Here is a 24,634-nt window from a genome sequence, read left to right on the forward strand (position 1 = left end):
GAGCTCGATCGAGTTTGACTTCCAAGCTTAATGCGCGCTTAATGAAGTATACTAAACGTTCTCCAAGTCTCGATGACGTATCCAAACGAAAAAACCGACCCAAGAGATTGATTTTTACGTGGAATTTGACATGAATCGACTTGTAAAACCAATGCATTGTTGGAGCCATGAATCTCCCAAGCTTGCGTCACACAATTTTTTACGGGGGCCCCCAAAAAGTTGTGATTTTGGGAACATCCCTTTGCTCAAAAGTTCAAGCGTAGCTCGTGATCGTCAAAAAACATGCGGATCGATGGAGCTGGTAATAACATAAACATTTCCGAGCGCCAAGGACAGACAAAGCGGCTTCCTGGAAACGAGAAACGAATGAAATGAATATAAAATGGAATGGAGGTAGCCGCGTATAACAGCCCTTGCTTTCTTACCAAACTCGCATCTCCCTCTTCCCTCACCAGTCACCACCCGATTCAGGAGAGAGAGAGAGAGAGAGAGAGAGAGCGGGGCGAGAGGGGGCTGTGCCCAAAGGTGGAGGGGAGCGAGACCCTTTCTTTCATTCTTCCTCTTTCGCCGGCTTCTCTCTCTCGCGCATACGTTTGCTTGGAAGCGGAAGACTCTCTACTCTTCCGACAGCTATTCCATCATGATCTCCTTGAACCGCACCTCTTTCCTGGTAATTCGTTCGTCCGGTTATCCCATTCCCCCATTTCTTCATCTTGCCTGCCTCTTTCCCGCATCAAGTTCCGATCTTCGGTGGATTTTCGTATCTGGGTCCGCTTTCTCTTTGCAATCTTTGAGTAAAGTTCGAACATTTCTCGTCACGACGTATTTGGTTTTCTTGTGTTTTTTTTCTTGGGTCTCGTCAGCTGCTTCGACTCGTATATCGCAAGCTCCTTTCGAAGATTTCTTGAAACTTTTTTCCTCGCGTCGAATGTTTTCATCCACATCGGTTTTCACGAAACATGAGTTCCTTCGCTGTTTTGTCCCCTCTTCTTCTGCATTGCGCAAGTTCTGGGGGATTTGCGTCGATATTTCAGCGCCTAATTCATCCTCTTTAATTGCCACAATTGAAAATTTCCTACGAAATTTTAAATGATTTGTTGCTGGTTCTTTCGTTACAGAGCAACGCAGGCGTTAATGGGTCGGGTATAAATGCCCAGAGACAGAGAAGACCTCCCCCAGCTTACGTGAAGGTGGTTGCTTCGCGCTCAAATCAGGATCAGAAAGGGAGGGCAACCAGCGAACGAAGCGGCAGCGCTTTGGTGGAGAGCACGTTGAAGGAAATGAAGGACCATGCTCCGCCTTCGCACGTCAGGGTCGACCCCGATTCCACCGTCGGCGGCGGCGTCAAGGACGTGTACGGTGAAGATAGCGCCACGGAGGATCAGCTCGTGACTCCCTGGGCTGTGTCTGTGGCTAGGTATTGCAGAAGTTTGCATTTCTTTTCTTACCCTGATATACATGTGTTATTTGTCGTGTGATTGGTCTTTCATGTTAAAAGGTTGTAGATTGATGGTTTTGTTGCTTTGGCCTTTGCATCGTAAATTATATTTGAAGGAATTAAAAAAAAAAGAGTGGCTTGGATTTGAACTTCATTTTTTGTATGGCTATTTCATAAAATTCTTCTTTTATTGAAGCCTTATTCAGATGTTATCTTTCGTTTTCTCTTTAAATGGGATGATGTGGTGGAATGATAGGAGACTTTAAAGTGTTCTGTAGTTATCCTGTTTCGGGATAAGGTGTTCAGCGCTGTTTTGTCTCGTTTTGAATGCCTTTATGATTTTAGGCTCCTAGGCTTGAGTTCCATGTTTCTTTCCACTAATATGATTCATGTATGGATTACACTGCCATATATCATATAAAACTTCTTTTCCTTTTGCTGTTCTTTAATGTTTCGATTAGTTTTTTTTTTTTTTTTTGGTTAAATGTGTTTCGATTAGTTTCCGCTTTCCTTTTCTGAAAGCAGGTAGATTGGTAGCTAAGTTTGTACATTGGCTCTTACCATATGATAAATTCAATACCTAGCTCTAGCAAACATATTTTTTCTTCTGACATGGTATATTAGTTCTTTGGAGTCATGAATGTTCAATTTCACCACCCAATTTAATGCGGTTGATTGTCTTGTATTGGTTTCCTTTTATAATGCCATTTGAGTATGTATGACGGTCTGAGAAGTCGATTGATTGGTGACTCCATGGCTGTCAACATTCCTAGCTGGTCAATTTTCGTGAAAAAAAATATTATTATGATCTTACAAGAACGTACTGGAATAACTCGTGGTAAAATTGGTTAGGGTTGTTGAGAGTTGTAAAATTCTTAATTGCTTAATACTGTCTGAGATTTTATTCATTCATTCTTTCCTTTGAATTGTGGTAACCCTTCCAAGTCACTTTTCTGTAGTTTGCTGGTCTTTTGACTATAATCATAGTTCCTTCCTGAAGTTGTATGGTCATTTGTGATTCATTGCTCGACATTCCTTGTTTTCCTTCGGCTTTATATTGATATACTTTTTTCCCCATCTTTTGGGTTCAGTGGATATAGTTTGTTGCGAGATCCACACCATAATAAAGGACTGGCCTTCTCTGAGAAAGAGAGGGATGCACACTATCTGCGTGGCCTCCTCCCTCCAACAGTTGTTTCTCAGGATCTTCAGGTTATCAGATAAGCCTTATCATTGCCAACAATATTTGCAATGTTAAATGTTTTTTCTCACTACTGTTGACAGATTTATTTATTACCTTGCATTTCACTTTATTTTTTGTCTGCCTATTCTACTCGCCAGGTGAAGAAAATGATGCACAACATTCGCCAATATCAAGTTCCCTTGCAGAAGTACATGGCCATGATGGATCTTCAGGTAATTGTCCACCTATATTCAGTTTTTAACTTTTAAAATAGCTAAAAACTAATTCGGAACAAACTCAATTTCCAAAATTGAATTATTGGTTTATAATTAAATGCCTTAAATCTTCTTCATACACAACTTTCCCAATACCAAATGAAAGTGGTTTCCTGATGGAGTAGTGCTGTGATGAAACAGATAGTTAATGCTTGGAAATTTACCGCCTTCGCAGGAAATGAATGAAAGATTATTTTACAAGCTTCTCGTAGAAAATGTCGAGGAGCTACTGCCTGTTGTCTACACTCCAACTGTTGGTGAAGCTTGCCAAAAATATGGGAGCATCTTCAGGCGTCCTCAGGGCCTGTTTATTAGCTTGAAAGAAAAGTGAGCTTAACTGTCGGTGTCACTTTATTTCGAGGGTTCTTAAGTATTCCTGGTGCATATTACGTTGGCATTCTGTGAAAGTGCTGAATGGCGGCGGGTTATCTTTTGCTAGGGGGAGGATTCTTGAGGTTTTAAAGAATTGGCCAGAGAGGAGTATTCAGGTTATAGTTGTGACTGATGGTGAGCGGATCTTGGGACTCGGAGATCTTGGTTGTCAGGTATAACACATATCTACCATCTTTGTTGGGGCAACTCTTAATAAGTTTGGTGGTGGACGTGTAACTAAACCATATAATTTAGTGAACAAAATCTCTCTTTCTGAGAACCCACATGATTCATAATTATTCAAATATGCACTTCTCAGGGAATGGGGATACCAGTGGGAAAGCTTTCATTATACACTGCTCTTGGAGGAGTCCGTCCTTCAGCTGTAAGTTGCCCCTGAATCATAAATTGTCTGGAAAAGAATCTTAATCAAAATTTCATCCAGTTGGATATAGTTACTTGCTAATGCTTATTGTGACATTGTATTCACTCCTTGTACTTCCACTGGAATAAAATACTTTTTTCCTCCTTTTGCGTGCAATCTCTTTGATTTTGATTCAATCTCCTATTAGTTGAAATCGTTACCATGTACCTTCCTGCACAGTGCTTGCCTGTAACCATTGATGTGGGGACAAACAATGAGAAACTGTTGAACGACGAGTTCTACATTGGGCTCAGGCAGAGGAGGGCTACTGGACAGGTTTCTAAATTGTTTCGATTGCTTTCTTTGACCTACTTGGAGTTTGGTTATCATAATATGTCACACTGTTTTACTGACTGATGCTGGCCTTTCATTTCCGTAGGAGTATGCTGAACTTCTACATGAATTCATGACTGCAGTCAAGCAGAACTACGGGGAAAAAGTCCTCATCCAGGTTGTGCTGCGGAATTTAGCAGTACTTTGATCTGTGAAGCCTGTTCAGTTCTCTGATTCTGTTAAATGTATTGCAGTTTGAAGACTTCGCAAACCATAATGCATTTGATTTACTCGAGAAGTATGGCACAACTCATCTCGTTTTCAATGATGACATTCAGGTAACGGACATAACATGGTGATATTGAGGAATTTGTCGAAAATGCCTTAATTCTGTGCTTATAATTTCTTTTCTCTACAGGGAACGGCATCAGTGGTCCTTGCTGGGCTTGTTGCAGCTCAAAAACTAGTTGGCGGAACATTAGCTGATCATAGGTTCTTATTCCTGGGAGCTGGAGAGGTTGGATCCCACCTGTGCTATCACACTTTGTTTTGTTTGTCGCCCTTCTAATTGTTGAGTGAAAGGACATCCTGGAGCAATTGACAAAAGAGATTAGACAAACGCTGGTTAAGCTGCCCTAGGGAAAGGAATGGAACCCCTTTTTCTCACAATGTGACTGTTTTCGTATGGATACCTGCTAGCTATTAGTCTAGATGATTCCTCTTGAGCGTCCACTATTTGGGATTTAGCATATTTGCGGCACTATTTGAACAATTTTATCTACCAAAGGGAGGGAAAAAGCATACCACACGTTTTCTAATCTAGTTGTATCATTTTATCCCATGTAGTCCAACTGTCTCAGCCTGATTGATTGTGCTTGCAGGCTGGTACTGGAATAGCAGAACTCATAGCCCTTGAGATGTCAAAACAGGTTTATCCTCTAGATCGAATTATTTATCCATATATTCTTTCAAATCTTGATTTGAGGTTTTTGGACAGAAAACAATTCTAAATTGCTGCGGTTTATTCACTGTGCTATATGCAGACAGGTGCTCCTTTGGAAGAGACTCGTAAGAACATATGGCTTGTCGACTCAAAGGTAGTGAAACACATCATTTCACTTATCATGTGAACTAAGTTGCTTTTAGTTATTCTTTAGTCCTGTCAATTGGCTATGAGCTGACATAGTGATGAATAATTTCTCAGGGATTGATTGTTTACTCCCGCAAGGAGTCTCTGCAGCACTTCAAGAAGCCCTGGGCTCATGAGCATGAACCCATTAAGGAACTCGTGGATGCTGTTAAAGTGTGCTCTCACTCTCACTCTCTCTCTCTCTCTCTCTCACACAAACACACACACACACACAAAATAAATGCATATATGTGTGGTTGGAAATGGTCCTTTATCTATAAAGGGATTTTTTACTCACCTCACTTCTTCGACCTCGTCAGTCAATCAAGCCAACTGTGCTGATTGGAACATCTGGAGTGGGAAGAACTTTCACCAAAGAAGTGGTTGAGGCCATGGCCGCTATAAATCAGGTAATTTCTAATCTGTGTATATTCATTTGTAATTGAAGGATCTTCTCTGTAAACATGAGTGGCTGAAATTTAATCATATGGGTGACTGCAGAAACCAATAATTCTTGCTCTTTCAAACCCGACTTCACAATCAGAATGTACGGCAGAAGATGCATACACATGGAGTCAGGTAACTTGAAAAACACAACTTTTATATCAAAGTCTACACTCCTATCATTTATCTCAATTTTTCCCTTCTGGTCCATAATGTGATTCTTTATCAACTGACAAGTATATGTCAATTCGTGCTACGATGGATCGAATATGACTGTTCATGTTACCCCCTGATTACCTGCAGGGCCGTGCTATCTTTGCAAGTGGAAGCCCGTTTGCTCCTGTTGAGTATGGAGGGAAGGTTTTCGTCCCTGGCCAGGTTTGATTCATGTAAACTGACTGTCACGTACAGATGCATGAGATCATGAAAAGGCTGACTCGTTTGTGATATTTCTCTTCTTTAGGCAAATAATGCTTATATCTTTCCTGGACTTGGGCTGGGCTTGATAATGTCTGGCGCAATTCGAGTTCACGATGATATGCTTTTGGCTGCCTGTGAGTGCTCTTATCTCAGCGTTCTGTACTTGCAATTTCAAATGCACGTTTTTCGAATCCTCAATTTCTGTAGCTGTCTTCTTTTCTGAGTCTCTTTTTTCCTTGGGAACAGCTGAGGCCCTGGCTGCAGAGGTGAGTCAGGAAAATTATGACAAGGGACTCATATACCCACCTTTCGCTAATATCAGAAAGATTTCCGCGCATATTGCGGCCAAGGTGGCTGCCAAAGCTTACGAACTGGGTGAGCGCTCTTTACGTATTAGTAAATACCTAGAATTTTTCATAATTGCACTAATTCGTCATCGTGAACTTATTGGAGGATAAATCATTTTCAGGTTTGGCAACTCGCCTTCCTCAACCGGATGATCTGGTGAAGTATGCGGAGAGCTGCATGTACAGCCCCGCCTACCGAAATTATCGGTGAACCTGCGAGAAATGCCGAAGTTTTGCCGCTTCATGTTTGCTATTGGAGCATAGTACTTTATCAATCTTTCTGTTTTGTGTTCGCCTCATTGCTTATTTATACCCTGTCACTACCTAGGAGAGATGTTCTACGAATAGAAAGTGGAAGAATTTAGGCCATACAATAGGGAAAGATGAAAGAGGGATCATAACTATATCTGAGTGGGGGAAAGTTCAGGGCTTGTGTGATGTTACTTTTTTATGTTAAAAGTTTCCCAGACCTGACCAAGAACCAATCTCAAATATTGTTGGAGCTTTTGGGCTGGATCAGTTCAATATGGAGACAGTTCTGACAACCTTCATGCCTGAAGATGATTTCATCCGTCGCTTGTTCTTGCTGTGAATGTTTCGTCAGGACAGCATCCCTTGTCCGCTTACCTTGCGCCCAACGAAACCTCATGCCTTAGTCATGTTGCAACTTGGAGATATAATAATGATTTTAATGGTTGTTAATGCCTTGGTCGCGCCCCCGTCTCGTAGCCTCGGGAGACGACGAGCTAATCCTCACCTCCTAGATCAAATTCTTCTCCGATCGACGATCGGGTGTTGCCCGGTAATTCTGTCGTGCCGAATTCCCCGGGGGCCCGGTAAAAACGGACGGTCTGCGCATTACACGACTGAAAAGATAGCGAAATCCAAAGCCAAGCCAAGCCAAGCCAAGACTTGCGGTCCCTCAGGCTTCACAATGTGGGAGCTGGCTATTATTGACTTTGCTAAGAAACGCATCCTCCCAAAGCACGACCAGATGCCGTGTAAAAATCATGCAGGAACGTACAAAGATTCGATTGGGTTGAGATCACGAAAAGCCAAGAAGAAAAGGGTTTGTCCGAACTGATGCGTGCACGTGAGAGAGAGAGAGAGAGAGAGAGAGAAAGAGAGGTGTGAAACGCCATGCAATTTGGCTGCTGCATGCAATACTAAATTTCCACGATATTCATCGTTTAAATCTTCTTTTCTTTTTCTTTTTCTTCTTTTTTTTAAAATTTTAGCAAAATCTTGAAAAAGAAAGGTGTCGCTTTCAGAAATTACAGCGAAGATAACATTCGAGATAATGTCTTTTTTATTTTATATTATCTTCTGTTCTTTTCGGGCAAAGAGATAAACCAAAGTGGGCAGCTTTATGGTTTTATCTTTGGAGATAAGAGATAACGGAATATCCGGAGCCATGTTTGACTTGGCTTCCCCCAGTCCCTCATCTCGCGACTCGTTCTCCACATGCGCAATTTGATATCTTTGGATGCAACAAATTTGGTTTTACAGGATTGATGTTTGACATATTAAATGACTCCATAATCTTCAACTAGACATTTAAAAATGATAAAGAATTTATCGGCTGTAGATAAAAATAGAGAGAAAATGTGTCAGAAAAATCATAAACCTATTCACTTTCATATGAAATGAGAAACTGGATATTCGGCACTTTTCCCTAAAAATAACTGACATCATTTCACATGTGTATCGATCCATTCGCCTTCCCATGCAACGAGGAAGTGGGTATTCGGCACTATATTTGCACGTGAGCTTACATGTCTTGCCCGTCGGATTTTAACAACCAGCGCTGCCCATTTTTGCAGTTGGAGCAATATCGATCCAGATTATTTTCCCAATTTCCGACGACGTACTTTCAGGGCCAGCGAAAATCAGGAACGCCGTGCTTCCAGATGTACCGATCGAGGGCGGCGACGCGTGGAAAACGGGTACGACAAGCAATGCGGCAAGATTCGCGAGGCTCTTGCCGACGACCGTTCAAAGGGTTTGTGACCGGCAAAAGATCAGTCCCTCAGAACCATCTTAGGCATTTCAATCATAGGTCTTTTTCGACCAAAAAGCAAACTCGTATGTCTTCACGTGCTTTCTATACCAATGTCTTTAGATAATCTGAAGGGTCCAATCTTTTTTTGTTTTTTTTATTTTTTTTGGGGGTACAAATTAAGGTTCCTATTATAAATCGGATCTACGGAAGGGAAAAGGACATCTTTGTCAAGGATGAGGACAAAAATTGGAGGAGCAGATTAGATTTCATTATTCCTTTGTGGGATGAGGAAAAGCGCGGATCGCGATTGGCGGCAAGGGGGGCCCCCACCCCCGGACACGTGTACGGCGGGCGGCGCGCGACTAAGATCTTCCTCAAACCCCACGAAAGCAGGCGTGGGGCCCCCCCGGCGTCCCTCCACGTGGCGCGATGTTTGTGGAAAAGCAACGTGCCCACTTGGAAGGACGTCGATTTGATTTCGATGGAAGGACGCGACTGAAAAATTCCACGATACCAAACGAAATCTTATTCTCTTTAGGGGGGGGGGGTAGGGGGTCAAATTTGGTTCCATCTTGATGGGAAAATGTCGCATTTTTCTTGTAAAAAGCGCGTTATAATCCTTTTGATTCAAATGCACATTCAATTAACCAATCGAAAAGGTAGGACGATTTGGGGGGAGAAAGGATCCCGGACCGCTCCGATGTCAATCGATAGGCGACGTGATACCCGTGTTGAAATGGAAGTTGGACTCGTTCTGCTAAAATGGAATTGTTTGCCTTTGGCTTTTTCCCAGCAAGTTTTCAAGCCAAAAAACGAAAAATCGAAACATCTCCTCCGAAAACGATTTTCCATAGAAAGCGTTCTCCTTTACTCGAAATAAACACACCTTTTTTTTTTATAAAAAAAAATGGATCTTTTGAAAAAGTTTCAAACTAATGATTGCTTTTTTTTATATTTTTTCCCGTCCGTTGGGAACGATAAAAATGCGCAAAAAAAAAGAGTCTTAAAACACCGAAGCAGCGTCCCCCCGCGCGCGCGAAACACCGAAACTACCCCCGCCCAAAAGACGCTCCGGGAGCGAGCCGAAGAGGAGCGGCGCCGAAGCCCAAAACGGTCATTTCGCCACCCCACCCCGCTTCATCCTCTTTAACGAACCTCCCCCCCGCGTTTTTCTACACTCCCTCTCTCTCTCTCTCTCTCTCTCTCTCCGCTGTGCCTTCGATCGCAGAAATTGCTCCATCCTTCCCATCCGCGGGCGAACGGGCCGGGTTCGGGTCGGGTCGGGTCGAGGCGCTCGCCGCCATGGCGCGGCGGTGCTCCCACTGCAGCAACAACGGCCACAACTCCCGCACCTGCCCCGCCCGCGGCGTTGGCGGCGGGGGCGGCGGCGGCGGGGTGAAGCTCTTCGGGGTGAGGCTGACGGACGGGTCGATCATCAAGAAGAGCGCGAGCACCAGCAGCCTCTCGTCGCACCTCCTCTCCTCCTCCTCCTTCTCCTCGTCGCCGTCGCCGTCGCCGACCGCCGGGTCGCCTCCGCCTCCCCCCCCTCTGCCGCCGCCGCCGTCGTCCGACCGCCGCCACCGCCACCATCACCACCGCGACCCGGACGGTTGCTTGTCCGATGATCCCGCGCGGGGCGCTTGCGCGTCCAATCGCCGTGGGGAGAGGAAGAAAGGTATTCGCTTTCTGGCCTGATGTTATGCGGCTTGCCTCGTTCACGTTTTCGTTCGATTTGGCGATGGAAGCCGCGCTTTCCATGTGTAGTTTATCAGCATCAGAGTGTATGCTGAGATGCCCGCCACGTAAATTTGAGGTCGAGGCAGACGGAATATTTTTTTCTCTTCTAAAACTTGCGCTAAAAATGTAATTTTTACGTTCCGGAATAGCGTGTATATGCGAATTGATTGGCTTGTTCATGTTGTCTCTTTGGCCTTTGGGTGGTTTATGGTAAACAACTTGTGGTGGTGAGATTAAAGATCACATTTTTACGCATCACAAACGAAAGAAAAAAAAAAAAAACAAGAAAGAACAGAGAAATCGCTTGATGTTGCAGAGGGAATATCGTATTCTCCATTTTTTGGGTCGATGTGATGGTTTTGTCATCGTCGCCTATCGTTTGCGTTATAATAGCGTACTAGTTCTGTGTTTTCGATGTAGTGCACGAGGTTTTTTCAGCTTGTTTTCTTGCGCCGACAGCTCTGCTTTTTTTCGGTCCTTTTCTTCATTTCTGTTGGTAAAGGCAAAAGAGAGGAGAATTTTGTTTACGTCTATAATGATCCCTTTCTTAGTGTTTTCATAGATGTTAAGAAATCGTGCACGGTTTATTAGATTTTATGAAGGCGGCTCTCGATCTCATTCCCGAGTCGAGCAGCAATTTGGATTGCTGAATGAGTGGCCTAGGGGGAAAGTCAATCGCAGATATTCCATTTTGACCGCATTCTGTCACCTATTGTCCCGGAGATTTAAGTTTCTTGGACCATTTGATTCTTGTTGCGTCCTGGTTGTTGCAGTCGGAGAAAATCCGGTATTCTAAGGTTAGTCAATGTGAGGATTAAAATTGAAACCAACGTCTAAGTCTTTCAAAGTGGGATGACATTAGTGAGAAAACTGAGAGCAGAGAGCACATGGTATTCAGAAAAACAAAGCTGAGACTACTTTCCGGGGATGCTGTATATTAAACTTGGTGTCAGAAACAGCTTATCTTTGTTTCGTGGATTAATTTTCGCCTATTCTTCGTTGAGTCATGCTTGACTGCTCATACAAGCTGGTTTATTGACTTGATGTCCATCTTATTCTGTTTCTTTTGGTAGTTAATAGCAGGAAAAAAAAAGCTGACAACTACATGATCCATTCTATATATTGTCATTTAGAACATCCTTTTGTAACTGCAGTAATAGCTATAATCCATTACCTGTCATTTTATTATCAATTAAGCGTTCTTCAAGATGCCATCCTTATTGAATCTGCAAGGCTAATTTTTGGTATTGCTACATGCTATGACCTGCTTGATTGTGAATAAACTTTCTTTTTGGTCAAAAGTTTTTAAATAGCGGCATTAGGTGAAGTATTGTGTAACATCTGAACCATGTTGGATTTGGTTTCTAGGTGTCCCTTGGACAGAGGAGGAACACCGGCTTTTTTTGATTGGTCTGCAGAAACTAGGTAAAGGAGACTGGCGTGGTATAGCGCGCAGTTATGTTACATCGAGAACTCCTACTCAAGTGGCTAGCCATGCCCAGAAGTACTTCATTCGGCAGACTACTGCTAGCCGTAGAAAGAGACGCTCCAGCCTTTTTGACATGGCTCCAGATATGGTATGCTTTTCCTTCTACAACATGCCCACTTTTTCCATGTATTCCACGGACAATTAAGGCGTTTCCGATGTTTGGCACTAACTCAGTGAAGCACATCTTGCTCTGTCAATTAATAACCCCATAGGGGACAAATGGCGAAGAAGTGCTTTTGCGAAGATATCTCGATAGCAAAAGTGAATTCATCAGTATGTATGTGTCCTTAAAAATTCAACCAATAGAAATTATGAAGGCACCTGGGAGAAACTTTACTAATAGCTTGGTCTGTTACCTTTCAAGGTTGACTTGTCTCGTTTACTTTCTGTCTATTAATGTTGTTATTTTACGGTACTTGATGCTGCGCCTTTCCTGATTAATCTATTTTGTGATTTTAGGCCACTGATCGTCCACTAATACCCAAAGAAACAACCTTGCCTCCTCCTTTTGCAAGAGATACTGATCGACCAGATTTAATGCCTTCGCTGGATCTCTCGCTGGCCTCAGAATCTAAGCCAATGGAAACCTCTTCTCATGAAACATCTAAAGATGTTGCCAAAACTGCAATGGCGCCTATCGTGTTTCCGTCTACGATTCCTGAACATTTCCCAACTTATTACAAGCAAGTACCTCTTTCAATCTGGCCATCGAATAAAACCTCTGTGGAAAATAAGACTGCAGAGATATGTCATCATCAGGTCCTGAAGCCAATTCCCTTGCTTCCTAAGGAGCCCGTCAATGTAGATGAACTAGTTGGTATGTCTCAGCTGAGTCTTTTAGAGACCGAGAACGGCTCCAGGGATTGTCCAACTCTCTCTTTGAAATTGCTTGGTGAGCCCTCGCGCCAATCAGCTTTTCATGCTAACCCGGTTGCTTCACCAGATTTAAGCAAGAGCAAGAACAATCCAATCCAAGCAGTTTGATTTTCAGAAAGGGCATGGTACTTAGGCTCTTAAGGGGAAGAACCCTTTGTCATCTTGTCCCTTCTTTAAACAGCTTGTTTTCCTTAACATTATGCTTTATGGTCCTTAGAGCCCCAGTTGTTAGATAAGCATAGATAGATTGTAATTCATATTTATTCTATTCATCTGTAATCATGTATGCTCTTATTTTGACTGATTTACATCCAGACTCTAATTTGGATCCATCATGTTTGTGCTCGTTAATCCTCTGCTCCTTTCTTTTTTTTTCCCTTCATTCTTTGGGGGCAAATTTAGCGGCTAGTACGCATTAAAGTCGACTGGGAGTTCGAATCATTAAAATCAAATGAATCTTCCCACCACGATGATTCTACCTAATATAAACAATTTCACGAACTTGATTACTTATATCACCACAAGTTTCGGGCAGAATTTGAACTCCAATGAACAAAAGCATTCTTTTGTTTTCCCAGAAACAAGTCAGTAAGGTTGTGATCTGAGATAATAGGCTAATCTGCCCTCTGTTTTCTTTCCAATTTTGTAATTTGGCTAGAACCTCTTTATTTTGCCTTTTTTCTATAATTTATTTTCTGTTTACAGCTCCTTAACAGTCACTTGCAGCTCTTCAATAGCTATAGAACGGAGAGGATATATCATCTTGCAGAAGCATGAGCTAGATTTGAGGCCAAACAGAACTTGAGCATCCAATGAGCCTGCAGATTGAAGGCCAAGAAAGAAAGAAACTGACAGCCTCGTCGTCTTGAGGATTGTATCGTAGTAATTGGAACGAATCAGATCAGCTTACTGAGAACATGACCGCGTTTCTAGAGGAATCCCCAACTCGTTCCTTACACAGTTAAGAAAAGCGAAAACTAATGTTGGGAGAATCATGAGAAATGCTATGTCAAGACAGAACATTCATGGGAACAGACGCTACAGGGTACTCAACGGGATACATCTCCATCTACATCTTTCCAACTAGAGCTTTTTGCACGGTTTTGCTTTTGCCGAACGAGTTAAATATAAGTATTCAAGAACCGCTACATTTTCCTATCTGCCCATCAACTGCAATACCTTCGACTATTTGCAACAGTGATAATACTTCTCTTGGGGCACCCAAAAGAAAATGCCACCATGACTGATCAAACTATCGAAAATTGTACATGAAACAGAAAACAAGTTACGCGTCCCATATGTTGACAAAGAAACCTGCAAGATACAGCACGAGCAAAATCTGAGACAGCAGATACATGGCTATTCTCTTCCTCTCTTGTGTTTTCTCACCTCGGGGTTTGATGCTGTGGAGGCATAAAATCTCCCGGTAAGGCCATCAAAGCAATAGAATACAGATACCCAATTTACAAGTCAAAATTTCCAGGGATACTTTATGTCAGCTGAAGGCCTGCGGAGCTGGACTTCCTCCATCAAGGGAAACCTCATCTAATCTATCAAGAAATCCTATCCCTTCTGTCTCTAACAGTGCCGAGCTGTTGACCCGGAAACCATATGCAGATGCCGCTTCAAACTTCGTCCACAGTTCTCTCTTAAGCGTGTTTTCGCCTGGTCTTTTGCCCATCCGGATACTCTCCGGTTCCTTCCAAACTGGAGTATTTTCAATGAGTGCCATGGTACCGCCAACTGGTTCTGCAAAAAAGAAAAAAGTCATTCCATACATTTTCATATAGGCACATTGCCTGTGCTACTATGATCATTTTTTAGAAGAGTTCATAAGACACAAACCTTGCTTTCTAGATTTCTCAATTGCTCGATGGCTTTCTAGAACAGCATTTCCTTGTGATAAGGGAGAGTCAGCTTGCTGGGCCAGAACAGGTATGCTTTTTGTGAACTGGCTATTAGTGGTTGCAATAGTCAGCTGTTTCTCATCGAGGGGCTCCATCAAAATACAAGACTTGGGGGGAGACATAAACCAATCTGGCGAAGACGCCTTTTTCTCCTTCCCAATTCCCAGTTTAATAGCCTGTCGTATCCCCAGAAGCTCTGGATACCTTGTGGCCAGACCATCTGAAGCTCCATCTCCGGAGGATTCCGACAATTCTGACTCACTGTACTTATTGACTCCCACAGGAAACGGAGTAGACTTACGGACATTCACATTTCCCCAGTGAGAAGATTCAGAGATGGGTTCGAGCAATGAACAGGACTTTGGTGGTGACCCTTTAAAGCAAGGCGTCATCATGAGCAAGGAGCAGTCCCTCTTTGACAGCACCATTGGAGAAGCAAAACCCAGCTCTTCAGTGTTGTCCTTCCTCCTCACAAGAGTATCAAAGGGTTTATTTGGCGTTGGATATATAGCCACATCTATCAGCGAGTCGTCTTTAATTTCTTGAGTTAGAGTGAGGGAAGGTGGTGGAGCAGCGGCCGAAGTTATCTTCTCCAGTAGAGATCTAGATGATTCCTGGCATTTGGATGACAATGCTCTTGATATTGGCAAAGGTGTGAGCATGAACACTTGCCGACCTCTTTCAACTGTACAATTAGCGCGCCAGGATACAAGGGGAGAAGGAGAAATCAGCGAATCCATTTTGTCTTGCTCTGGACTTTGAATCACAATGCTTTCATCGTCTTGGACAGGAGAAGCTAAGACTGCAGGAGACGGTTCGACCACATTCGTAAGCTCAATGGGAGGACTGGAGAAAGCCTTCTGCAATCTGGAAGGCCATGGCTGCAGACAAATATTATCAGCAGCTTAATTGGGGAATACAGTATACCAACAGAATTCTACCATAAGAAACCTCGACAATCAGACCTTCAATGAAGACAGCATTTCAGACAGGAAGAGTGCCAAAGACTCGACTTCTTTTTTTCCGTGCTTGCTCATTTCTTTGAGTTTGAATGCTTGGGCTACAAGTTCATCGATCTGGAAGAAAGCATTGAACATGATCATTAATTACCAAAAGGAAGAGAGTCTAATAATGGATATGGCATAGTATACTTTTATATGAAAAACTCATCACTCGGTTGGCTATATCCTGACTGTCAATGGAGAAAACCAACGTGAACATCCCTATGAAGTTCTCCATAAGAAAAGGGAAAAAAATTGCTGATAAGTACAGTTTTCAGGTGAAGCAGCGAAATGGTTCATAAACATTCCAGTGGAACATCACCAAAATTGGCTTGATGATCATGAACTTGAATCAATCCTATGACTATACTCCACTGCAGATTTCATCTAGAGCTCAAGCAAATTCATCACACTGCAAGTTCCACCCTCACCCCCCCCTGACAATTCAGCGCCCGGCAAATCCGAACCTCGCATTGCCATCCTCCTCATATACTCAGAAAACGTAAATGGCGTTGTTTTGGTGTTGAGACCTTGAAGACTAATCACAACTGAAGAGCCTGCACAAAGCAGCCTATTTTCATCATCTCACGCCACTCGATTCCACCGCGAACTTCCGGTCTACTTTCTTCCGGTCCTATCGCCACACAGTGAGACCCGACAGCAATCGACACCGACACCGATTACAGGAAAAAATTCCAATCCAACCAACGAACAGCTCCAAAAACCGCTTCCGACCGAACCCGAATCGATCATAGCCAAACTCCTAGGGTTTCCCGGAGCCACAACGAAAAGGCCAAGGAACAGGAATCACCTTTCTCATCCCGACATTACCTGATGCACGACGCCGGAGATATCGGACTGGACAAGCAGCAACCGGTCGAGCGAGTCGTCGTCGCCGCCGTCGCCTTCTTCTCGCACTTCGTCCTCGATGCTGCGATTGTCGATTCCCATGGGCGCGGCGGACGGAGGGAGCGGTTTCTCACTCTGGTCCGCCGATGATTTGGATCCGCGCTTCGCTCCGGCGCTCTTCGCGCAATCGCCGGCGGCGGCGGCGCAGCCATTGGTGCAGTTGTTGTTGGGTAGTTCCTTCAACGCCTTCCTTCCAGATCGCCCTCGGCATCGCTGCATCTCTCTCTCTCTCTCTCTCTCTGCTTTTTTCGAATTCCAGTTTCGGTTCTCGAATAGGCGGGCAAATATTGCATTTAAATTTTGGATAATTACACAAATGGTGTTTAAACTTTAGCCAAATCTAAAATATCGTATCTAAACTTTTTTAACTTGTTTAACATGATCCATGAATTTTAGTTTAATGTGCAACATGAATATTTGATTTGTTCAATTTGATCTTCGAACTTTTAGTAAATATTCAATTTAATCCTTAAACTATGTAAAAACATTTAAGGCCATCCTTCCATCAATCAAAGTTTAAGAACATCATCGAACATCTTCATATAGTCCAGAGACTCAATTGAATATGTACCAACAATCTAGGAATCATATTAAATAAATTAAAAGTTCCGAGATTATATTGCAAATCGGGTTAAAGTTCAAAGATTATATCGAACGAGTTAAAAGTTCAGGAACGACATTGCACGTTGGGCCAAATTTCGTGAATCATTTGTGTTATTTTCTTTGAAATTTGGCTAATTTTCTTTGGATTGGGCCGAGATCATGGGCCGAGTTCTGCTCGAGCCCATGATCGCCGGATCCCAGACGGAACCGCCGGAAATTTCTGAACCTGGTCGCAGAACCCGTCCAGGTGGGGGGGAAGAGGAGAAGAAAGCCCGACGCTTCCCGACAAACGGCGGCCGGGCAGGCGCGCGCAGACCACCTTCTCCTACTTCCTCGTCATCCTCGATCAAAGAATCGCGAACCAGAAACGAAGCCCGAGCCCCCCCCCTCCGACCATGGCGGAGACGACCCTTTTCGCGGAGGCCCGCCTGCCGCACCAGAGACCGTGCGGCGGCGGCGTCCTCTTCCCTTCGGTCCTGGCTCCGAGCGCCGGGATCCGACCTTCGCTGCCGCTCCTGACCCGAGCCATCGAGACCCAGAAGCCGTACCTCGAGTCCCTGATCCATGAGGCCGGGGCCCTGCTGCTCCGGGGCTTCCCGGTGAGCTCCGCTTCCGACTTCAACGACGTGGTCGGGGCGTTCGGGTACGAGGAGCTGCCGTACGTCGGGGGAGCCGCCCCGAGGACCAACGTCGTGGGGCGGGTCTTCACGGCCAACGAGTCGCCGCCCGATCAGAAGATCCCCTTCCACCATGAGATGGCTCAGGCAAGGGCACTCTCTCTGTCTCTCTCTCTCTCTCTCTCTCTCTCTCTCTCTCTCTCTCTCCACCATTGTTTTGCTCCCAAGTTGTAAATCACTGGGTCTGTGACTTTTGCAGTTCTTGGATTGACATGTTTGATCATGGCGAGGTATTTTCGCTTCCAGTTTCAGTGTAATTCGAGTGTAGATTTCATTGAGTGCTCTGTAATTCGAGTGTAGACTTTTGTGGAAACATTCTAGTTGCTCTGAACAGCTAGAATCGTCACCATGCTTATCGATTTTCCTCTTTGTTCTTGTTCCAATTACTATGATGTTGTTATGTTGTTGCTATTTCTGTAGCATGGAAAGTTCTTAGTCCCCTGATCCTCTGTTAATGTTCAGTAGTATTAGTTCCTTCCTTGTTTAATGGGTCGATCCGATCATCATCAACAGGTTCCTGAATTCCCATCCAAGCTTTTCTTCTTCTGCGAGGTCGAACCGGGGAGCGGCGGGGAGACGCCTATTGTGCTCAGCCATGTCGTCTACGAGAGGATGAGAGAGAAGTACCCGGATTTCGTGCAGCAGCTGGAAGAGCACGGATTGATCTACACTCGGGTACTAGGGGAAGAGGACGATCCCTCCTCCCCGATCGGCCGCGGATGGAAATCGACGTTCTTGACCGATGACAAGAGCTTAGCCGAGAAAAGGTTTGTGCCGACATAGAGCTTTCATGGCTGTGCAGACATGATTCGACTCGGCGACTAATCGAGCGGCCATTGAGATTGTATCACGAGTTCGTCGCGTATCGTTTGTTTTCTAAAATTTTGTGGAGAGTGATCTGGGTGGTTGTTACCTTGATCGTTGGTCTCTCTTGTATTTAAAATGCGTCACTTTCAGTAACCTTCTTGATCTGGACATGTTTTGCAGCAATGGTTTAACGAGACATTCTCATTTTGACCTCTCATAAAACATTTTGCCAGGGCTGCTCGGTTGGGTATGAAGCTGGAGTGGACAGAAGACAGCGTGAAGACGATCATGGGTCCTATCCCGGCAATCAAACTCGATGAGTCACGGAACCGCAAGATCTGGTTCAACAGCATGGTGGCGGCGTACACCGGCTGGAAAGACGCGAGGAACGACCCCGTCAAGGCAGTGACGTTCGGCGACGGCAATCCCTTGCCCCGCGACGTGGTTCTCGACTGTCTCAATATCCTCGAAGAAGAGTGCGTCGCGATTCCCTGGAAGAAAGGCGACGTCTTGCTGCTGGACAACTGGGCCGTCCTTCATTCTCGGAGGTCGTTTGATCCGCCACGCCGTGTGTTAGCTTCACTTTGCAAGTAAATCAAGCACTAGGCTATCACACTGGGATAGAGAGGTGGTGAGTATGAGCTATATAGTACATCAACTGGATAATTCTAGTGTATGGTCAAATCCCTGATCTCAGCCATGATGATTGGTGCATATGATCATCACTTGAGACTTGCACATAGTGGATCTACAATAAACATATCGGCATCTTCCTTCAATCCTCAAAACTGCACGTTAATGTTAACTTTTAACTAAATGAATCCCCAAGCACTGTTTCTGTCTGGAAGTAATCTGAGGATGCGAGAATCCACATTAAGTAGAGATGGCAAAGTGGGTCGAGAACCATATTTGAACTCGGTTGATAGTGAATATTCACATCAACAAAACAAAACAGCTTGCTGGAAAAATAAGCAGGGCAATTCGTCCTCACTTCACAGTAACAATTTACACTAGAACTAATTTTCGTGCCAAAAAAGATTTATACTTCCGGATGACAACGCACCTAGATAAAGAAAAAAGTAAGACTGGCAAGAACGAACGATAGGACGTATAGAAACAACCGTGCATATCCGCATTTTGTATACACACCGCTAGAATAAGTCACGAGAGGCGCCCTTACGCCATGGGAACGAGAGACTTTTTGAACCCTCACTATCTTCCTTGGACGAGGCCACTGAACACTTGGCTGTTACCAGCAAGAGTAGCTTCCCACTCCACCGATGACAAGAGGATTTGAGAGAGGGTAATCACGACTTGCTTCATGTCTGGCCTCAGGATGGGATCGTCTTCCACGCAATGCTTCGCCAACATGGCCATCTAATAAAAGAGCCCACCAAAAGTTTCTATAAGAAACCATCACCTCCATTGTTTGAAGTTTGAGAGCCTAGTTAGACGCAAAAAGAACTTGAATTCTTTTCCAGACCATGCATAGTGATCTAGTGATGTCACGGTGATGCTTCATAGCTTTACACTATTCGTGCGCTAGTAATGCCCGATAAAGAACTTGTATAAAGATCGCAAGGCAACTACAAATTACCTTGTATACACAATCGTGGGGATACAAATCCATCAGATTGGGATCGATGCAGTCTTTCATACTTGACATGTTCATGGAGTCTGGTGAGTTCCTAAGAGCTGCTAACATCTGCAGTTGTGTTAGCAATATGATTAGTACAATTCAAGGTCATCTTTCTTTCCTTCTGCAGAGCACTATTTGACATTTCTGCATACATAGAGTCGTGCCCAATGGGCAAGCCAACAGAATGATGACTTGAGACCAATTTCAGAAAGAAGCAAAAAATCTCTATTCAAGTATATAATATAATCTAAGATTGAACAGACTGTATATCGAGATCGGATATGTGCCGGAGAACTTTCCATGAGAACTTACTATGGACACCAGTGAACGTCTTTCCGTACTTTTTGTCCCTGTGCCTTCAGTGCGTATTGTGGCCTCCTTTCCAGATATGATCTCGAAAAGGACAACACCAAATGCGTATACGTCGCTCTTGGTAGTGGCAAGGCCATTACTCAAATACCTAAAACCACCAGCAAAATTAACACACAGCTGACTAAGGATGGACAGGGTGGCCACATAAAAGTTTGACATCTTACTCCGGAGCCAAGTAACCAAATGTGCCAACAACTTTTGTGACTGTGGCTTCTCCTTCGCCTGTTTTTCCAACAAGCTTAGCCAAACCGAAATCTGAAATCTAACGGAAGCAAGAGGAAAGCGCTTAAGTCAGCAAGGTACATCAAATGACCAATGGGATCTCATTAAGAAAGTCAAAAAACAAAAAATACCTTCGCCCTAAAGGAACCATCAAGTAAGATGTTGTTCGTCTTGATATCTCGATGAACATAATGATTCTTAGCATGCTCATGAATGTATTCTAGACCTCTAGCAGCATCAAGCGCAATCTGTACCCTCATAATCCATGAAAGAGAAGTATGACCTAGCAACAGTATTTGCACATCATCAAAAACTCAAACAGACTGGTCTCAGCTGAAACATGTAAGAACATATTTAGCACATCGGAATGAACAAGAACCAAATATTATACTTCCTTCTCCAAGTACGGTCGACAGAATTGACAAGAATATATTATCAAGCAGAAAGTACCCAATGAAGCGCATGCACAAGCACAAAGCATCAAGCAGAATGTTACCTTTGCTTTGTGGGTCATGTAAGTGATTCTTCAGTGTACCCTTCTGCGAATACTCATAAATAAGGAATAACTCATTATTGGTGGCTGCGTAACCAATCAACTCCACCTGCAGAAACCAAAGCGGCGCCATCTTCAAACCGATGAACAAGATTAGGACAGGAAATTTTGTTTCCTTATTTCGATGAAGAAAAGGACCTTACCAAATTTGCATGATGGACTTTGCATAAAACCTTCATCTCCGCCAGAAATTCTTTCGTATTTGTGGCAGTCATTCTTTTGATTGCAACTTCCTAAAATAATTTAGCAAACAAGAAAGCTCTCGGGTAAAGAACATTACCCTGTGAGTGAAAACATTTGCTATTAAGATTAGGTGGTTGTGTACCTGGTCATGCAAGACTCCGTGATAGACAGAACCATATGTGCCATGGCCAAGAAGGCTAGCGTCAGAGAATCCATCAGCTGAGAACGTGACATCTTCATAACTGAAAACTACAGGCTTCTCAACATCAAACGCATCAGCTCCCAGAACTGCAAAATACAGAGAAGCACCTTAGCATATGAATGGAAAAGAATACCACAAACGCTTGAAGAAGGTATGGGCAAAATAATTGCTTGAGCAAACTTAGTGCAATAGAGAAAAAAAACGGTTCCAATAATTTATATAAAAGAAAAGTCTCCAATCCACACCATCCAATTGGGCAGTTGAAGCTGAGAGAATAGCAAGTTACTTGCGGCACCAATTTCATTGAAACTGGGGAAGAAGGTGGAGACTACTTTCAGCATTATCATATTTTGCAAATTTATGTGCTAAAGTTCCAAAGAAATCTAGAGAAAGTGCAAGCACTTTAATGGTGTTCAGCTCTAGGGGTAATCTAAGGGGAAGGCTACAGAGGCGACTGAGAGTGCTGTACCTTTTGGAATATTTATCGGGTGACTACTGGGTTCACCATTGGTTTGCCTCCAATCCCCTGGTTTGCAGCAGATATATCTTCCCGAACCACAAAGGAAACTTGGGTTCCGAAGGATGTGAAACTTATGTGGACTTTTTTCATCATGATCCTTTCCACGGTTTCCCCGGGGTTCAGTAAAGCAGCTTGATGACCTCAATGACAGGAAAACAACCGCGCATACTACAATAACAGCAAGGCCAATCCCCAAACTCCCTATTATCCAGCGGTATGGGACATGAGCCTTGTGATTCTCTTTACTATCTGCAAACAAATAGGAGGTAATCACATCAAAATTTTTGTATCTATGAAGCCCGAAGACAGACGTTGACTTCGGAAAGAAATCAGTGTGATATGCATGTAAAGGGAATGCCGTAAGAAAGATAACAGCAGAAAGAGGAAGCTCCCCCTGTAAGACCAAATAGAGTGAACAATTCATGGTTGCTTCCACAGCAGAATTCTGATCCTCTTCCTCAAAATGGAAAAAGAACAAAGTTGACACTAATATCAAGCATATCTATTCATGAAGGAGAAGAGGTTACTTCCAGAAATTTATACAATGCTTTTGTGTCAATTGCAAATTTATTTGGACCATGTGAAGATAATCTATGCCAAAAAAAAATTCAGCATCGTGCACAAAAATTACTTTGAATAAATCCAGTTCTAAGTGATCCATCCCTATATTTATGCTCCCATGTTCACAAATAGAGGAACGAGGAAAAGGAAACACGGAATAGCTACCTACATGCAGCCCAATACTTGGAACTCAGATAAGTTATACACACCTGAAATGCTGTCCACAGATGGTGCTGGAGCAGGGGCTGGAGTAACATCATTCTCCAAAGGATAAGGCTCGCCAGGAACTGCAGCGTTGAATCAAACGATGAAGTTAACAACGAAGAGCAATCATAAGGTGTACAGTGTGAAATTTTCACTGCATAACCAAAGACTGGAAACAAATCAAAATCCCAACCAGAAAATCACACGTGGATCTTACTTAATACAGCCAATCAGATTACTTAGGCCCTGAAATCATCTATCTGGGATAAGGCAACATTGAGAGATAAGGCAACATCTTCAAACACATTAGCTCAGGCTGTAAAAGTGTCAATACATTGTGTTTAGCTCAAAGTAATTTGACACTGTGTTGGTATAACCTACGAACCAGGACTTCAAACTGGAATTAAATGCTACTACTACCGATCAAAAGCTTGAAACATTGGCAAGAAACTTAAGGCGAAAAAGACAACTTCAGAATTTGGAAATTGGCCAAGAACATGACTACGACTCGTATTCATCCCACCGGATGGCAACTATCCGCAAATTAAAGTCAATTTCCCCAATCGAATGCGCAAACGTTAGGCAGCAGATGTCGTCACGTACTCAAAACACAACAACATAACCGTGTCCCAAAACAGTTCACTAAACCACACCTCCCCTTTCCCTCATGCTTCAGAACCAAAATCAGATGGAAACACAAGAAATTACCTGAATTGAGGGGTATATAGTAGAGATCACCGACAGTGACATTATCTGGGTCACTAATCCCATTCACTTGCTCAATGCTATCCATGCTCACACCAAACCTACTGGCTAATGACTCCACACTATCCCCTTCCTTCAACACGTAACTCATTAAGTAATTCCACAGGCCACTCGAACACCCACAGAACAACCTCAGAGACACGACCGCGCCAGCCTTCGCTCTCCGCGTCGAATTCGGCAAGAGCGCAAGCCCGTCGTAGGCCTCGATCACGGTGTCGTAAACATACCCTTCATCGGATTTCAAGGTGTAGGTGGTGGTGGTGGCGTATTTCCTCGTCGTGGACAAGCAAGAACAGTTCTTTCTTATGAATACGTAGTCAAGATTGGAGTTTTCCACGGTTACGTCCGCCGGCAATACGTCGAACATGGACTGGATGACGCCGAGGGTCTCATTCTGCTCGGGCTTGAAGGCTAGAAACGATGCGCACAACCGAGATGTGTCCGTACAGTTCATGGGTGTCGGGTACGAGCAGAGAGGATCAATGAAGAGAAGCAAGCAGAGGAGGGGAATCAGAAGACGTGTCTGCGAAAAATCCATGCTTTTGATGGGTGGGAAGCTAAGTCTGGTGAAAAATGCGAACTTCGCGAATGCGATGCATGAAATTTGAGGCGAATTTTCACAGGGACAGCGAAGAAGCGAACGACATGCGAGAGGAGAAGCAAGAAGCTGGAAGTGAAACTGAGAAGCCGAAGCTGAAACTTGGTGGGTTTTTCAGGAGCTTCCAGAGAGACTCACACAATCAAGAATCAAGAAGCAGGGGAGGGGCGAAACCCAGAAACCACAGCAAGAAAACAAGAAGAAACGGGGAAGACGAAGCATAGAAAGAGCGGGGTCTCCGAATGCAGATTTTGCCAAAACAAGAGAGGAGTCCTGTTGGGTGAGAGGCTTTTGGATTTGCGGAAGGACACAGAAGGAAGAAAGGAATGAAGAAGAGACTCATAAGGAGAGCACAGAGAGCAGAGCACTTCCTTTCATTTTCTTTTCGCTTTTCTCTTCCTCTCTCTCTCTCTCTCCAACTCTGCCGAAACTGTTCGCAGCACACGACAGTGGAAAAAGGGAAAGCGACATGGGTAACTTTGGAGAAGAGACGAGGACACAT

General features: G+C 43.8%; 5 protein-coding genes across 5 annotated transcripts; 3 read left to right on the forward strand and 2 right to left on the reverse strand.

Annotated features, from left to right (window-relative positions):
* Nucleotides 1-349: 349 nt before the first annotated feature.
* LOC115684043 (NADP-dependent malic enzyme-like) lies at nucleotides 350-6,876 on the forward strand. Its single transcript, XM_030608735.2, has 20 exons — nucleotides 350-670; nucleotides 1,119-1,417; nucleotides 2,530-2,650; nucleotides 2,780-2,854; nucleotides 3,072-3,223; nucleotides 3,336-3,441; nucleotides 3,588-3,653; nucleotides 3,873-3,968; nucleotides 4,072-4,143; nucleotides 4,220-4,303; nucleotides 4,384-4,482; nucleotides 4,847-4,894; nucleotides 5,009-5,062; nucleotides 5,170-5,268; nucleotides 5,415-5,504; nucleotides 5,596-5,673; nucleotides 5,842-5,916; nucleotides 6,002-6,092; nucleotides 6,205-6,333; nucleotides 6,428-6,876. Exons 1-20 carry the CDS (start codon nucleotides 641-643, stop codon nucleotides 6,514-6,516), a joined length of 1,953 nt encoding a protein of 650 aa, XP_030464595.1. The 5' UTR covers nucleotides 350-640; the 3' UTR covers nucleotides 6,517-6,876.
* Nucleotides 6,877-9,499: 2,623 nt separating this feature from the next.
* Nucleotides 9,500-12,760, forward strand: LOC115684045 (transcription factor MYBS3-like). The gene is made up of 3 exons (XM_030608737.2): nucleotides 9,500-9,982; nucleotides 11,413-11,621; nucleotides 11,993-12,760. Exons 1-3 carry the CDS (start codon nucleotides 9,610-9,612, stop codon nucleotides 12,515-12,517), a joined length of 1,107 nt encoding a protein of 368 aa, XP_030464597.1. The 5' UTR covers nucleotides 9,500-9,609; the 3' UTR covers nucleotides 12,518-12,760.
* Nucleotides 12,761-13,653: 893 nt separating this feature from the next.
* On the reverse strand, nucleotides 13,654-16,463 carry LOC115684044 (uncharacterized). The gene is made up of 4 exons (XM_030608736.2): nucleotides 16,149-16,463; nucleotides 15,282-15,392; nucleotides 14,255-15,197; nucleotides 13,654-14,158 (listed from the first exon to the last, which is right to left on the reverse strand). The coding sequence occupies exons 1-4, from the start codon at nucleotides 16,443-16,445 to the stop codon at nucleotides 13,905-13,907; spliced, it is 1,605 nt and encodes a 534-aa protein (XP_030464596.1). The 5' UTR covers nucleotides 16,446-16,463; the 3' UTR covers nucleotides 13,654-13,904.
* Nucleotides 16,464-17,078: 615 nt separating this feature from the next.
* Nucleotides 17,079-19,092, forward strand: LOC115684033 (clavaminate synthase-like protein At3g21360). The gene is made up of 3 exons (XM_030608720.2): nucleotides 17,079-17,593; nucleotides 18,020-18,273; nucleotides 18,547-19,092. Exons 1-3 carry the CDS (start codon nucleotides 17,225-17,227, stop codon nucleotides 18,905-18,907), a joined length of 984 nt encoding a protein of 327 aa, XP_030464580.1. The 5' UTR covers nucleotides 17,079-17,224; the 3' UTR covers nucleotides 18,908-19,092.
* A 129-nt stretch (nucleotides 19,093-19,221) lies between these two features.
* LOC115684031 (lysM domain receptor-like kinase 3) lies at nucleotides 19,222-24,586 on the reverse strand. The gene is made up of 11 exons (XM_030608719.2): nucleotides 23,478-24,586; nucleotides 22,775-22,852; nucleotides 21,954-22,253; nucleotides 21,425-21,570; nucleotides 21,243-21,332; nucleotides 21,043-21,148; nucleotides 20,678-20,829; nucleotides 20,489-20,586; nucleotides 20,265-20,412; nucleotides 19,911-20,018; nucleotides 19,222-19,690 (listed from the first exon to the last, which is right to left on the reverse strand). Exons 1-11 carry the CDS (start codon nucleotides 24,070-24,072, stop codon nucleotides 19,526-19,528), a joined length of 1,986 nt encoding a protein of 661 aa, XP_030464579.1. The 5' UTR covers nucleotides 24,073-24,586; the 3' UTR covers nucleotides 19,222-19,525.
* Between the last annotated feature and the right edge of the window lie 48 nt (nucleotides 24,587-24,634).

This window comes from Syzygium oleosum, unplaced genomic scaffold, assembly GCF_021117445.2.
Source record: "Syzygium oleosum isolate NSW1041296 unplaced genomic scaffold, Sole_v2.1 Sole_v2.20, whole genome shotgun sequence".
Taxonomy (NCBI): Eukaryota; Viridiplantae; Streptophyta; class Magnoliopsida; order Myrtales; family Myrtaceae; genus Syzygium; species Syzygium oleosum.

Coding starts and splice junctions, on each gene's coding strand:
- LOC115684043 (XM_030608735.2), top strand. CDS start 641: ATGATCTCCTTGAACCGCACCTCTTTCCTG. Junction 671..1,118: donor TGAACCGCACCTCTTTCCTG/GTAATTCGTTCG, acceptor CTTTCGTTACAG/AGCAACGCAGGCGTTAATGG. Junction 5,917..6,001: donor AGGTTTTCGTCCCTGGCCAG/GTTTGATTCATG, acceptor TCTCTTCTTTAG/GCAAATAATGCTTATATCTT.
- LOC115684045 (XM_030608737.2), top strand. CDS start 9,610: ATGGCGCGGCGGTGCTCCCACTGCAGCAACAACGGCCACAACTCCCGC. Junction 9,983..11,412: donor CCGTGGGGAGAGGAAGAAAG/GTATTCGCTTTC, acceptor TTTGGTTTCTAG/GTGTCCCTTGGACAGAGGAG. Junction 11,622..11,992: donor TTGACATGGCTCCAGATATG/GTATGCTTTTCC, acceptor TTGTGATTTTAG/GCCACTGATCGTCCACTAAT.
- LOC115684044 (XM_030608736.2), bottom strand. CDS start 16,445: ATGCAGCGATGCCGAGGGCGATCTGGAAGGAAGGCGTTGAAGGAACTA. Junction 15,393..16,148: donor TCTCCGGCGTCGTGCATCAG/GTAATGTCGGGA, acceptor GCTTTCTTCCAG/ATCGATGAACTTGTAGCCCA. Junction 14,159..14,254: donor TGAGAAATCTAGAAAGCAAG/GTTTGTGTCTTA, acceptor TCTTTTTTGCAG/AACCAGTTGGCGGTACCATG.
- LOC115684033 (XM_030608720.2), top strand. CDS start 17,225: ATGGCGGAGACGACCCTTTTCGCGGAGGCCCGCCTGCCGCACCAGAGA. Junction 17,594..18,019: donor TCCACCATGAGATGGCTCAG/GCAAGGGCACTC, acceptor CATCATCAACAG/GTTCCTGAATTCCCATCCAA. Junction 18,274..18,546: donor AAGAGCTTAGCCGAGAAAAG/GTTTGTGCCGAC, acceptor ACATTTTGCCAG/GGCTGCTCGGTTGGGTATGA.
- LOC115684031 (XM_030608719.2), bottom strand. CDS start 24,072: ATGGATTTTTCGCAGACACGTCTTCTGATTCCCCTCCTCTGCTTGCTT. Junction 21,149..21,242: donor AAGTCCATCATGCAAATTTG/GTAAGGTCCTTT, acceptor TGGTTTCTGCAG/GTGGAGTTGATTGGTTACGC. Junction 20,019..20,264: donor GACGTTCACTGGTGTCCATA/GTAAGTTCTCAT, acceptor ACACAACTGCAG/ATGTTAGCAGCTCTTAGGAA.